General features: G+C 44.1%; 1 protein-coding gene across 1 annotated transcript in view; it reads left to right on the top strand.

The window, feature by feature from the left end:
- The window catches only part of RGS22 (regulator of G protein signaling 22), a 189,938-nt gene extending 175,881 nt beyond the window's left edge, over positions 1–14,057 (top strand). The window contains exons 23-26 of the mRNA XM_069731649.1: positions 459–617; positions 1,820–1,945; positions 3,293–3,398; positions 13,781–14,057. Coding sequence (XP_069587750.1) covers positions 459–617; positions 1,820–1,945; positions 3,293–3,398; positions 13,781–13,896 — 507 coding nt within the window. The 3' untranslated portion in view covers positions 13,897–14,057. The remainder of the gene's footprint in view (positions 1–458; positions 618–1,819; positions 1,946–3,292; positions 3,399–13,780) is intronic.
- Positions 14,058–14,786: the final 729 nt, after the last annotated feature.

Here is a 14,786-nt window from a genome sequence, read left to right as displayed (position 1 = left end):
GAACTGACTCTTCAGGACCTGTCTAACCCTTTGATGGTATTTGGATGTTGCTGCTTTCCTTGCCTCCTCATCATGGTTACCGCATCCCTATATATAATGTTTCATAAGAGATTGTTGATTTCATATTAGGCGGTGATGCTGTAGTATTACAGTATATTGTGTAGGCAATCAAGCAACATAAGGTTCAAGTTCCCTAATTTAAAATGTAAATAAACATTAAAAAATACAAAAAAATATGTAAAACAAAAAAGGCCAAACTGCGGCTCATTGCCTTCTTTCTGCTGAGGTCTCATTCGAGTGTACATATGTATGGGAGGTGAGCAGAGATAGCCGTTGACTAACCCAACATTCTGCTGATGGCTGGTTATTGCAAATGGCTGACTGAAATCTGTCAACTTTTTGCAATTGTCTAAAATACAAATAGACAGTAATAACTGTGAATGTATCTGTGCACCTAGATGACAATCTTCAGCATACTGTTCAAGTTTTGGCCCGAGTTCTGTGAATTCCGGAATCGTCTGACAGATGAGAAGATTGTTCCCCATCTAGAGCGGAAGAAGGCAAAGAAAACAGAACAGATGAAACAGAAGATGAAGGAACAAGAGAAACTCGCCAAGGTGGGTAAATCTCCATCTAATATGTAGAATGACACATTTTTGGGATGCACGGAAAGAGCCAGGTCCCTTAGCGTACGTTAACGCTTTGTGCGCATGTGCCTGCAGATTTGTGGCAGATTTCAGCCTTTTAAATTGAAAAAGGGAAATTCTAGAAAGAAAATCTACAAAAGAAATTGAGATTCTGTAAATTTTAACATCCACAACACAGGTCAATTTTTATGTAAAAAAAAATTTGCAGCATGTGGATGAGATTTGGTGTAATTTCATCCACTTTGCTGCTATTTTTAATTCGCAAATTGGGACAAAAAATTTCAGCATTTCTATCCCGTGTTTACATATCGTTATGATATAAATTCACTGGAATTTTCTGGACTTATACAAGGGGAGAGTTATTGTTATAACCATGAAACCTTTGAAACATTTTTATACACAGAAACATCTTGAGTTAATTGTATTTCTAAATAGACATTTTCTGTCCGCGACATTGGCCAGATCTTTAGCCTCTGCTTTAGTTTTCTGTCTTTTAGGTGGATTGTATGACCCTTTTTTTTGGTCCAGTATGAACACTGGAATATTTTAGAAACTATAAATGATTAATACAACTAGAATCTGTCATTAATAGTGATGATCGACTGTGTACTAAGGTGTTATCGGAGCATGCTCGGGTGCTAACCTGGTGACTTCAGTGTGTCCAAAAAATATGTTCGAGTCCCCATGGCTCTTACCATTTGGCTTTGCCTCTTCTTCTATACAGAACTAATATTTAGCAGAAATATTGGATTTCCGGCTTTATTTGCTGAAGATCTCCCCACAAATTCTAAATAGCCCAGTATTCAAGTCTGGAAAATTGTGAAGGATAATGCAAAACTCTTCTCATTTCCCTCCCATGATACTTTACGTATTATACTTTAAAAGAAATAAAAGCCTGTTTTACATTTATGAAATATACAACCCCTTATCAGATTTATGGTTCCTTCTAAATTAAGGGCAGGACATTTTTGAATTTTGAAATCTTTACTTCATTTCTTCCCTTTCTGTATAGTTTACTTTCTTCCTAATATATCCGACCCCTTGTCTCGTACCTCTCTCACTGGATGTTCTCTACTTTATCAGTCGGTGATCATTGTACGGGGCGCTGCGGAATATGTTAGCGCTATATAAAAATAAAGATTATTATTATTATTATATTATTACATTTGCAGCAGCAGCAACATGAACGTGATGGCTCAAAGAGAAAGGGCACCTATTCAGACTTGTATAATGACAATGACAGCGCTTACAGTGACGAGACATTTTCTGGCCGCGACACTTTTGAACGTAGCAGACATGTGAGTACATTTCATTATACATCATTGTCTACAGTAATAGATGGTGGTCACTGAAGTGGTAGTATTCAGGGGTGTATCTGGTGGGGAGATAAGAGGGGCATTTGCTCTGAAGGCATCCGGCAGGGGGATTCCTTCGGGCCACCTGGTGCGGTGGTCTGAAGTGTCTTGCCGGCAATGTTGCCTCCCCCAGGAGTGAGATTCAACCGTTCTCTGAGCCGAGTGTCAAATTGGCAGCCGGCTCAGAGAAGATGTAACACACTGGCTGCCAGTTTTCAATTCTATTCATGTCTTTCAGAAGTCTCTGTGGTAGTCATTATGCTTGCAGTTTCATCGATGGGTTCCCCACTCAGGACCTCCCTATGTAGGCCAGAATAAAGAAGCACTTCACGAAAGCACTCCAAACTTAAAGGGGTTGTCCTAATTTTGGAAATTATCCCCTATCAATGGGAATAACCTACCGATCAATGGGGGTCTGATCACTAGGATCCAGCTGGGGATCTGACTGCTGGGACCTCTATTTAGATGGGTCATTCTCAGAATCAGTGGGTCAGGCTGCCAGAAGGTTATCACCTATGGATCCTGGTTAACTTACAAACTTGGTCCAACAACTTTAAGCTGTCCTCGCAATACATAGATGGCCACTATTAAATGGCTGCAATGTAAAATTACATGTATACTGTCGCGACCACTGAAGAAGAAATTCCAGGTTGACAAAATAACCTATTTGTCAGGGATTTTTTAACCTGAACCTGAACGATCGCTGATTGCTTCACTGTCTTCAATTTGAAATGTGTGGTTGGTAACAACCATCTATGATACTTGGTCTATGCAGAAAAATGGAGCTCTTACTGCTACGCTATATACTCTTATACAGGTACAGTAGATATGACAAAATGTAAGTGATAAACAAAACACCCACTAACAGACGGGGCCTCATGCATCTGCATAAGTACAGGAAAAAGTGCAGCTATTAATGTTACAGGACAGGAAACGGCTCCCAATTAACCATGATTAAAATTTCTCATTATATGATGGAATGACAAGTGATGTTTCATTACCCAAACTCCGTTTTCACAGCTGCGTTGTCCCACGCATTTCTCTGCCAGTCTGCAGGAATCGGGCACAGCTGTCGCTTCCTTTATAAACCAGTTACCAGAACCATCGGTTGAAGCTAGTGACCCCAAGTGAATACTTGGCACATAGAGGGATAGCTACTTTTGGATTTAACGCTTTTGATGGTGCAATAAGTATGTGCTTAATATACATTTTACTGTGTAACAGTATCTATGTATTGTATTTCCTAGCTTTTTATACCTATTATAGTTAATTATGTCACTGCTCACCTAGATATCGTGGAGATACTCAAAATACCTGGAAGCTTTGGAGCGGGAAAGGATGCTTCTAAAGATACAGCAAGACTTGGAAAATAAAGCGAATTCAAGTGTCATATCAGGTATGAACAATTCGAGCCCATAGGGAGGTCCGATCCCAATATTTACACTTATCACCTATCCTGTAGAAAGAATTTCTTCACTTCACTGGGACCCTCACGATCTTGACAGCAAGTGTCCTATGTCTCTGGTCTGAAGGTATTGGTTGTTATGACCCCAATGGCGAGGGTCTCAGAGGAACGTGGAAGTCTGCAAGATACAAAAATCCAGCTCATAGGGCAGTGGTAACTGGGTTGACCATATATCTACTCCTAACGCCAACACTAGAAGTAGCCGGGGGTCATACCTACGTTGATCCTAGATGACTCGCGCCAGCCGGAGAATCTAACTACCCCTAGTAGAGGAAAACAAAGACCTCTCTTGCCTCCAGAGAAAGGGACCCCAAAGCAGGATAGAAGCCCCCCACAAATAATAACGGTGAGGTAAGAGGAAATGACAAACACAGAAATGAACCAGGTTTAGCACAGAGAGGCCCGCTAACTAATAGCAGAATATAGAAAGGTAACTTATATGGTCAACAAAAAACCCTATCAAAAATCCACACTGGAAATTCAAGAACCCCCGAACCGTCTAACGGTCCGGGGGGAGAACACCAGCGCCCTAGAGCTTCCAGCAAAAGTCAGGATACAGATTAGGAACAAGCTGGACAAAAATACAAAACCAAAAACAAATAGCAAAAAGCAAAGTAAATGACTTAGCTGAATAGCCGGACCAGGATCAGTAGACAAGAGCACAGCAGATTAGCTCTGATAACTACGTTGCCAGGCATAGAACTGAGTGTCCAGGGAGCTTATAAAGCAACGCCCCTAACTAACGACCCAGGTGCGGATAAAAGGAAAGACAGAAAAACCAGAGTCAAAAAACTAGTAACCACTAGAGGGAGCCAAAAAGCAAATTCACAACAGTACCCCCCCCTTAGTGAGGGGTCACCGAACCCTCACCACGACCACCAGGGCGATCAGGATGAGCGGCATGAAAGGCACGAACTAAATCGGCCGCATGAACATCAGAGGCGACCACCCAGGAATTATCCTCCTGACCATAGCCCTTCCACTTGACCAGGTACTGAAGTCTACGCCTGGAGAGGCGAGAATCCAAGATCTTCTCCACCACGTACTCCAACTCGCCCTCAACCAACACCGGAGCAGGAGGCTCAGCAGAAGGAACTACAGGCACAACGTACCGCCGCAACAAGGACCTATGAAATACATTGTGAATAGCAAACGACACAGGAAGATCCAGACGAAAAGATACAGGATTAAGGATTTCCAATATCTTGTAAGGACCAATAAAACGAGGTTTAAATTTGGGAGAGGAGACCTTCATAGGAACAAAGCGGGAAGAAAGCCATACCAAATCCCCAACGCGTAGTCGGGGACCCACACCGCGGCGGCGGTTGGCAAAGCGCTGAGCCCTCTCCTGTGACAACTTCAAGTTGTCCACCACATGATTCCAGATCCGCTGCAACCTATCCACCACAGAATCCACCCCAGGACAGTCAGAAGACTCCACATGACCTGAAGAAAAGCGAGGATGGAAACCAGAGTTGCAGAAAAAAGGCGAAACCAAGGTGGCGGAACTAGCCCGATTATTAAGGGCAAACTCAGCCAACGGCAAGAATGTCACCCAATCGTCCTGATCAGCAGAGACAAAACACCTCAAATAAGCCTCCAAAGTCTGATTGGTTCGCTCCGTCTGTCCATTAGTCTGAGGATGGAAAGCAGACGAAAACGACAAATCAATGCCCATCCTACTACAAAAGGATCGCCAGAACCTGGAAACGAACTGGGATCCTCTATCTGACACAATATTCTCAGGGATGCCGTGCAAACGAACCACGTTCTGGAAAAACACAGGAACCAGATCGGAAGAGGAAGGCAGCTTAGGCAAAGGAACCAAATGGACCATCTTGGAGAAGCGATCACATATCACCCAGATAACAGACATGCCCTGAGATAGCGGAAGATCAGAAATGAAATCCATGGAGATATGTGTCCAAGGTCTCTTCGGGACAGGCAAGGGCAAGAGCAACCCGCTGGCACGAGAACAGCAAGGCTTAGCTCTAGCACAAGTCCCACAGGACTGCACAAATGACCGCACATCCCTTGACAAAGAAGGCCACCAAAAGGACCTGGCCACCAGATCTCTGGTGCCAAAAATTCCCGGGTGACCTGCCAACACCGAGGAATGAACCTCGGAAATGACTCTGCTGGTCCACTTATCCGGAACAAACAGTCTGTCAGGTGGACAAGACTCAGGCCTATCAGCTTGAAATCTCTGCAACACACGTCGCAGATCCGGAGAAATAGCTGATAAGATAACTCCATCCTTAAGAATACCAACAGGATCAGCGACTCCAGGAGCATCAGGCACAAAGCTCCTAGAAAGAGCATCGGCCTTCACATTCTTTGAACCTGGTAAATACGAGACAACAAAATCAAAGCGGGAGAAAAACAATGACCAGCGGGCCTGTCTCGGATTAAGGCGTTTAGCAGACTCGAGATACATCAGATTTTTGTGATCAGTCAAGACCACCACACGATGCTTAGCACCCTCGAGCCAATGACGCCACTCCTCAAATGCCCACTTCATGGCCAACAACTCCCGATTGCCCACATCATAATTTCGCTCGGCAGGCGAAAACTTCCTAGAGAAAAAGGCACAAGGTTTCATAACAGAGCAACCAGGGCCTCTCTGCGACAAAACGGCCCCTGCTCCAATCTCCGAAGCATCCACCTCAACCTGAAAGGGAAGTGAGACATCGGGCTGGCACAAAACAGGCGCCGAAGTAAACCGGCGTTTCAACTCCTGGAAAGCCTCCACGGCAGCAGGAGCCCAGTTAGCTACATCGGAGCCCTTCTTGGTCATATCCGTCAAAGGTTTCACAATGCTAGAAAAATTAGCGATAAAACGACGGTAGAAGTTAGCGAAACCCAAGAACTTCTGAAGACTCTTAACTGACGAGGGCTGAGTCCAATCAAGAATAGCTCGGACCTTGACCGGGTCCATCTCCACAGCAGAAGGGGAAAAAATAAACCCCAAAAAGGGAACCTTCTGTACACCAAAGAGACACTTTGAGCCTTTGACAAACAAAGAATTTTCACGCAAAATTTTAAAGACCAACCTGACCTGCTCCACATGCGAGTCCCAATCATCAGAAAAAACCAAAATATCATCCAGATAAACGATCAAAAATTTATCCAGATACTTCCGGAAAATGTCATGCATAAAGGACTGAAAAACTGAAGGCGCATTGGAGAGCCCAAAAGGCATCACCAAGTACTCAAAATGACCTTCGGGCGTATTGAATGCGGTTTTCCATTCATCACCTTGCTTAATGCGCACAAGGTTGTACGCACCACGAAGGTCTATCTTGGTGAACCACTTGGCACCTTTAATTCGGGCAAACAAGTCAGACAACAGCGGCAGAGGATACTGAAATTTGACAGTGATCTTATTTAAAAGCCGATAATCAATACAAGGCCTCAAAGATCCGTCCTTTTTAGCCACAAAAAAGAATCCTGCACCAAGAGGGGAAGAAGACGGACGAATATGTCCTTTCTCCAAAGACTCCTTGATATACGAACGCATAGCGGTATGTTCAGGTACCGACAGATTAAAGAGTCTTCCCTTAGGAAATTTACTGCCTGGAATCAAATCTATAGCACAGTCACAGTCCCTATGAGGAGGCAATGCACTGGACCTGGACTCGCTAAAGACATCCTGATAATCAGACAAATACTCCGGAACTTCCGAAGGCGTAGAAGAAGCAATAGACACAGGCAGGGTATCCCCATGAATACCACGACAGCCCCAACTAGAAACTGACATAGCCTTCCAGTCCAGGACGGGATTATGGGTCTGTAACCATGGCAGCCCTAAAACAACCAAATCATGCATTTTATGTAAAACAAGAAAACGTATCACCTCGCGGTGTTCAGGAGTCATGCACATGGTAACCTGTGTCCAATACTGCGGTTTATTTGCTGCCAATGGCGTAGCATCAATACCCCTAAGAGGAATAGGATTTTCTAATGGTTCAAGAGTAAAACCACAGCGCTTAGCAAATGACAGATCCATAAGACTCAGGGCAGCACCTGAATCTACAAACGCCATGACAGGATAAGACGACAGTGAGCAAATCAAAGTTACAGACAGAATAAATTTAGGTTGCAAATTTCCAGCGGTGACCGGACCAACAACCTTAGCTATACGTTTAGAGCATGCTGAGATAACATGTGTAGAATCACCACAGTAGTAGCACAAGCCATTCCGGCGTCTATGAATTTTCCGCTCATTTCTGGTCAGGATTCTATCACATTGCATTAAATCAGGTGTCTGTTCAGACAACACCATGAGGGAATTTGCGGTTTTTCTATCACATTGCACCGAATTAGGTGTCTGTTCAGACAACACCATGAGGGAATTTGCGGTCTTGCGCTCCCGCAATCGCCGGTCAATTTGAATAGCCAGTGCCATAGCATCATTCAGACCTGTGGGAATGGGAAAACCCACCATAACATCTTTAATGGCATCAGAAAGACCATTTCTAAAATTAGCGGCCAGTGCACACTCGTTCCAATGTGTCAGCACGGACCATTTCCGAAATTTTTGGCAATACACTTCAGCCTCGTCCTGCCCCTGAGACATAGCCAGCAGGGCCTTTTCTGCCTGAATCTCAAGATTGGGTTCCTCATAAAGTAAACCGAGCGCCAGAAAAAACGCATCAATATCAGCCAATGCCGGATCTCCTGGCGCCAGCGAAAAAGCCCAATCTTGAGGGTCACCCCGTAAGAACGAAATAACAATTTTTACTTGCTGAGCGGAGTCTCCAGATGAACAGGGTCTCAGGGACAAAAACAATTTACAATTATTCTTGAAATTCCTAAACTTAAACCTGTCTCCGGAAAACAGTTCAGGAATCGGTATCTTAGGTTCTGACCCAGAACTTCTGATAACATAATCTTGTATGCCCTGCACACGAGTAGCCAGCTGGTCCACACTTGTAATCAAGGTCTGGACATTCATGTCTGCAGCAAGCATAAGCCACTCTGAGGTAAAGGGGATGAAGAAAAAAAAAAATGAGAGAGGAGAAAAAAAAACTCAGAATCTTCTTTCTTATAATCCCTCTTTTGCAATGCATTAAACATTTAATATAGGCCTGGCAAACTGTTATGACCCCAATGGCGAGGGTCTCAGAGGAACGTGGAAGTCTGCAAGATACAAAAATCCAGCTCATAGGGCAGTGGTAACTGGGTTGACCATATATCTACTCCTAACGCCAACACTAGAAGTAGCCGGGGGTCATACCTACGTTGATCCTAGATGACTCGCGCCAGCCGGAGAATCTAACTACCCCTAGTAGAGGAAAACAAAGACCTCTCTTGCCTCCAGAGAAAGGGACCCCAAAGCAGGATAGAAGCCCCCCACAAATAATAACGGTGAGGTAAGAGGAAATGACAAACACAGAAATGAACCAGGTTTAGCACAGAGAGGCCCGCTAACTAATAGCAGAATATAGAAAGGTAACTTATATGGTCAACAAAAAACCCTATCAAAAATCCACACTGGAAATTCAAGAACCCCCGAACCGTCTAACGGTCCGGGGGGAGAACACCAGCGCCCTAGAGCTTCCAGCAAAAGTCAGGATACAGATTAGGAACAAGCTGGACAAAAATACAAAACCAAAAACAAATAGCAAAAAGCAAAGTAAATGACTTAGCTGAATAGCCGGACCAGGATCAGTAGACAAGAGCACAGCAGATTAGCTCTGATAACTACGTTGCCAGGCATAGAACTGAGTGTCCAGGGAGCTTATAAAGCAACGCCCCTAACTAACGACCCAGGTGCGGATAAAAGGAAAGACAGAAAAACCAGAGTCAAAAAACTAGTAACCACTAGAGGGAGCCAAAAAGCAAATTCACAACAATTGGTGGTTGGTGTACACAAGGCCACTTCATTCCAAGTCTTTGGGGCTGACGTAGCTGACTACTGTACTTGGTTATCCATCTAAGTCAACCCCATAGACGTTGAATGGAGCGGCAGCATCCATGCACAATCGCTGCTTTATTCAAACAGGGACAAAACCCCCGCTCTCATGACCAGTGGGGGACTCAGTGATTGTACCTTCAGCAATCAGATATTTACCACCTATTATTTAACCCCTTCCCCACATAGGATATAATACTTTGTCCTACATGGAGTCCACACATAGCGAGTGAGCTCAGGAGCCGGCTGGCAACTACCTGTGACAGCAGCGACCAAGCTTGTTCCAATTGCTGACAACTGTTATTTATCCATTTAAATGCCACTGTCAATCTCTGACAACGCCATTTAGATGGGCCGATCTGTGAGGCTGGCTGGCACCTGCACCGGCTTCATCATTCACCCAGTGATATCAGTGACAAAAAATTTTGCAGCCAGGAGCTCTGCTAATGCAGCGCTGCTCCTTGCTGCAAAACCCCGGAGAATGAAGGTAAAGTAGGTCAATGACCTATATTTACCTTCATTTGCGGTGAGGCGCCCTCTGCTGGTTGTTCCTGGAGCATGGGAACTTTCCTAGAAAGCTCCCAGGCTCGAGTTCATATGAGGACAACCAGCAGAGGGCGCCCTCATATGAACTCAAGCCTGGGAGCTTTCTAGGAAAGTTCCCACACTCCATGAACAACCAGCAGAGGGCGCCTCACTGCAAATGAAGGTAAATATAGGTCATTGACCTACTTTACCTTCATTCTCCGGGGTTTTGCAGCAAGGAGCAGCGCTGCATTAGCAGAGCTCCTGGCTGCAAATTTTTTTAACCCCTTCAGATGGATTTACATCGTGGGACCTTACAGATCTTCGGAAGGTATGTATATTGTTGGTTTATTATTTTTACTTTGTTACAGAGCGAGGGTCTTCAGAAGGATTGAGCGTAGAATAAATTATTACAACAACCTTTGTTTTTATTTCATTAAAATCATTTTTATTAATGTGTTTGTGTTTTTTTTAACCCTTTACTAGTATTGGATTAATAATGGATAGGTGTCATAATTGACGCCTCTCCATTATTAATCTGGCTTAATGTCACCTTACAATAGCAAGGTGGCATTAACCCTTCATTACACCATATCCCACCGCTACACGGGAATGGGAAGAGAGTGGCCAAGTGCCAGAATAGGTGCATCTTCCAGATGTGCCTTTTCTGGGGTGGCTGGGGGCAGTTGTCTTTAGCCAGGGGGGGGGGGGCAATAACCGTGGACCCTCTCCAGGCTATTAATATCTGCCCTCAGTCACTGGCTTTACTACTCTGGCAGACAAAATTGCGCGGGAGCCCACGCCAATTTTTTCCGCCATTTAACCCTTTAATTTAATAGCTAGAGCGCCCAAATTTTGCACATACACACTACTAACATTAGTAGTGTGGAATATGCAAAAAAAATGGGGATATGAGATGGTTTACTGTATGTAAACCATGTCTCATATCATGTCGGGTTTAGGAAGGAGATAGCAAAAGCCGGTAATTGAATTACCGGCTTTAAAGCTATCTAGCGCTGTATGAAGTTTTTTTGGACACATGGATCTCTTGTGTAGCGGTATGTTGGTTTTGCAAGCCTGCGAGAAAAACACGCAGTACGGATGCCATACGGATTACATACGGAGGATGCCATGCGCAAAAAACGCTGAAACACCCTGCCTACGGAGGAGCTACGGACCACTATTTTGGGGACTTTTCAGCGTATTACGGCCGTAATATACGGACCGTATTGTCTTACGCTGAGTGTGACTCCAGCCTAAAAGGGAATGTGCCATCAGGAAATGATCTATTAAATCATTTTTTTTCTGTGAAATGTATGGTTAACATTTTTTTATATTTTTGTTTCTATATCACAACTAGTATTGAACATTTGAACTAAAATCTTGCAATTTTCACACTGACCACTAGGCCTGTATAACTCCCTTCACAACATATGATGTACAGTTATGTGATATGTTGTGTCATTGACTTTGATGCTGGTTCGCACACAGAGTCTGCATCTTTCACGGTAGATGATGTGCCTTTAAAGGGACTCTGTCACCTGAATTTGGAGGGAACAATCTTCAGCCATGGAGGCGGGGTTTTCGGGTGTTTGATTCACCCTTTCCTTACCCGCTGGCTGCATGCTGGCTGCAATATTGGATTGAAGTTCATTCTCTGTCCTCTGTAGTACATGCCCGCACAAGGCAATCTTGCCTTGCGCAGGCGTGTACTATGGAGGACAGAGAATGAACTTCAATCCAATATTGCAGCCAGCATGCAGCCAGCGAGTAAGGAAAGGGTGAATCAAACACCCGAAAACCCCGCCTCTATGGCTGAAGATTGTTCCCTCCAAATTCAGGTGACAGAGTCCCTTTAACAGCGGCAGGCAGGAGATTGTGATTTTCACTATACATAACAGTGCATCAGTTTGTACTATGTATAGTACATGTGATCAGATGATTGCAGCTTCACGTCCTATAAGGGGGCTATTAAGCACAATAAATAGTTACAAATAAAAGGATTTAAAAATGTGAAAACAATAAAAAAAAGTCAAAAGTACAAATCCACCCCCCTCTTGCCCCATTAAAAATAATACAATAATAAAAACAATACAAACATTTGGTATTGCTGCTGTCATAAAAGTCCGATGTATCAAATATAAAGTAAATGAATTGAAACGGTAAATGACGTAACAAGAAAAAAATGTAAAAAAACCCAAAATGCTAGAATAACTTTTTTTTTGCAATTACAACGTTGCAATAAAATGCAATAAGTGACAATAAAAACATTGCATCTACCCTAAAATGGTATCAGATACAATAATTAAAAAGCACGTTATATGTAAATAGGCCGAGAGCATGGTGGTTAACACTCTCCCCAAATAGTAAAGATAAATAAACCAAAGTGGAGAACTCCAACAATACGATAAACACCAAGAAAAAGGAGTAACTAAAGAGCCACCAAAAGTAAAATCAAAAAGGATCCTTTATTAATTCAAATACAACACAAGAAGTATGTAACCACAACACAAAAAAGGGAATGGAGGAAACAGACAGGTACACAAAGGGAGGGTTACAGGTCCACAATAGGACTTGGGAAAGCAAAAAAAAAAGCGAGTAGTCAGTCATGTGTATATAAAAAGTCCAGCTCCAATATAATGTCACAAGAGAGCGTATCCCATGTGAAAATACAAACACTTAGTTACTGCCCACACACGTTACTGCAATAAGGTGAAAGCTTACCCATCGTCAGTCCAGACCCAAAGCAGCCTCTCCACGACTCCTGAGGCCATGTTCACACTTTGCGTTTTTTACCGCGGAACCGCGGCGATTTTGCAGCTGCGGGTCCGCTGCAGTTTCCATTGCGTTTACAGTAACATGTAAACCCTATGGAAACCGCAAACCGCTGTGCACATGCTGCGGGAAAAACCGCGCGGGAACGCAGCGGTTTACAACCCGCAGCATGTCATTTCTTTGTGCAGAATTGCGGCGGTTCTGCACCCATAGGAATGCATTGATCCGCTTACTTCCCACATGGGGCTGTGCCCACCATGCGGGAAGTAAGCGGATAATGTGCAGGTGGTACCCGGGGTGGAGGAGAGGAGACTCTCCTCCAGGCTCCGGGAACCATATTTGTGTAAAAAAAAAAAAAAAAAGAATTAAAATAAAAAATAATGCTATACTCACCTCCCAGCGCTGCACACGACCGTCCGGTCTCGGGTTTGCTATGCGAGCAGGGCCTGCGGTGACGTCGCGGTCACATGACCGTGACGTCGCGGTCACATGACCGTGACGTCACGAAGGTCCTTCTCGCATAGCATCTCTGGAACTGGACCGCCGCCTGCAGCGCCGAGAAGATCGGGACGTCAGAGGGTGAGTATATCATTATTTTTATTATTTTTAACATTACTATTGATGCTGCATATGCAGCATCAATAGTAAAACCAGTGCAGGATAAACCCGCAGTGGAACCCGCAACACAAACCGCGATAAATCTGCAGGGATAACCGCAGCGGGTTTGCCTTGCAGATTTATCAAATCCGCTGCGGGAAAACCCACGGGAGAACCCGCAGCCCCCTTCTCACGTGTGAACATAGCCTGACGCGCGTTTCGCGTCCTCGCTTTTTCAAAGGGAAATCATGACCTAATATCGTATCAGTAAAAATGTCAGCTCAGGATGCAAAAAATAAGCCCTTACACAGCCCCATATTCTGAAAGTTTAAAGCTGCGTTTTTTTCTTTCTTCATCATTTCACTGCAGTTGGATTTTTTTTCTATGGTCCTCCATAAAGCATTTTGTGTGTTACGACAATGGGATTATCGCTGTTTTTTTCTGGGATTGGTGAGATCATGTCTCATATGTTTTGTTTTCTCACTACTTTCTTACTCAGATGTCACGTCAATCTACAGCGTGAAAACTGATGAAACGAAAAGAACTGGCAAGACCGTCAGCTCGGCACCCCAGTCCAGACCGGCGCAGAGAATGTCATCAGCTGCAAGAAGATAACACTGCTGGGACTGCAGCTCAGGCTGGATCATGGCCGTCATCATTTCATTAAACTTTAATTCCTTGCTGACTCAACTTTGTATCAAGAATAATATTAGAATCAAATCTTTGCTACCCCCTTGTATCTTACATCCCAAACTGTAAAATTCTTTGGAAATCTATATTTTATATTTTTATAGTCATTATTTTACATTTTCTCTATTGTTCGCCTGCAGCAGTGATGTCTCTTCACCAGCGCTGAAGCTAATCACCAAGCTAGGCGGCTCACATCATCTACATCATCAAAGCTGCTGAACTCAATTATTTTGACTGCAAAAGTGATGGTGACGACAAAACACTGGCTCATCGGAGGAGACACAGCAAGGGAACCGGGGAGGGAAAGGAAAGGTTTTCTACACCTAACTGAGCCTCTGGGCTAAAGATTGGTGAAAGTGGACAATTCTTTTAAGTCCCAGACTCCCTTTAAAAAGTGCAGATTAGGCCATGTGGGTGCCAGTCGGAAGGGAGAAGGAGCTCTTTCCCTCTCCTAGCCTTCTAAATACTGCGATTCATTGCGGCATTGAGAGGGCTTAACAGCCAGAGGCAGTGGGGGCACCGCTCCTGACTGTGACAGCCGGGGCTTGGCTATCATGTAAGCTGAGCTCTCAGCGGCGATTGTGTGGGCGAGGCTCTTGAGCCCTCACGATCGCCAGGATGTACTGGTACGTTCATTTGCGGTAACTCACTGTAAAATAGGACACACCGATAAGTCCAATCTTGGGAAGGGGTTAAAGGAGTTGTGTCAAGTTGGAAAGTTATTCCCTATCCTTAGGTGGTCAGACCCCGAGCATTTCCAAGAATTGAATCGGCGGTTATTTATCCACATTACCGTTCCATTCATTCTTCATGTG

This window comes from Ranitomeya imitator, chromosome 6 (genome assembly GCF_032444005.1).
Source record: "Ranitomeya imitator isolate aRanImi1 chromosome 6, aRanImi1.pri, whole genome shotgun sequence".
NCBI lineage: Eukaryota > Metazoa > Chordata > Amphibia > Anura > Dendrobatidae > Ranitomeya > Ranitomeya imitator.
The sequence above is the reverse complement of the archived record's forward strand: the minus strand, read 5'-3'. Positions and strand labels throughout refer to the sequence as shown.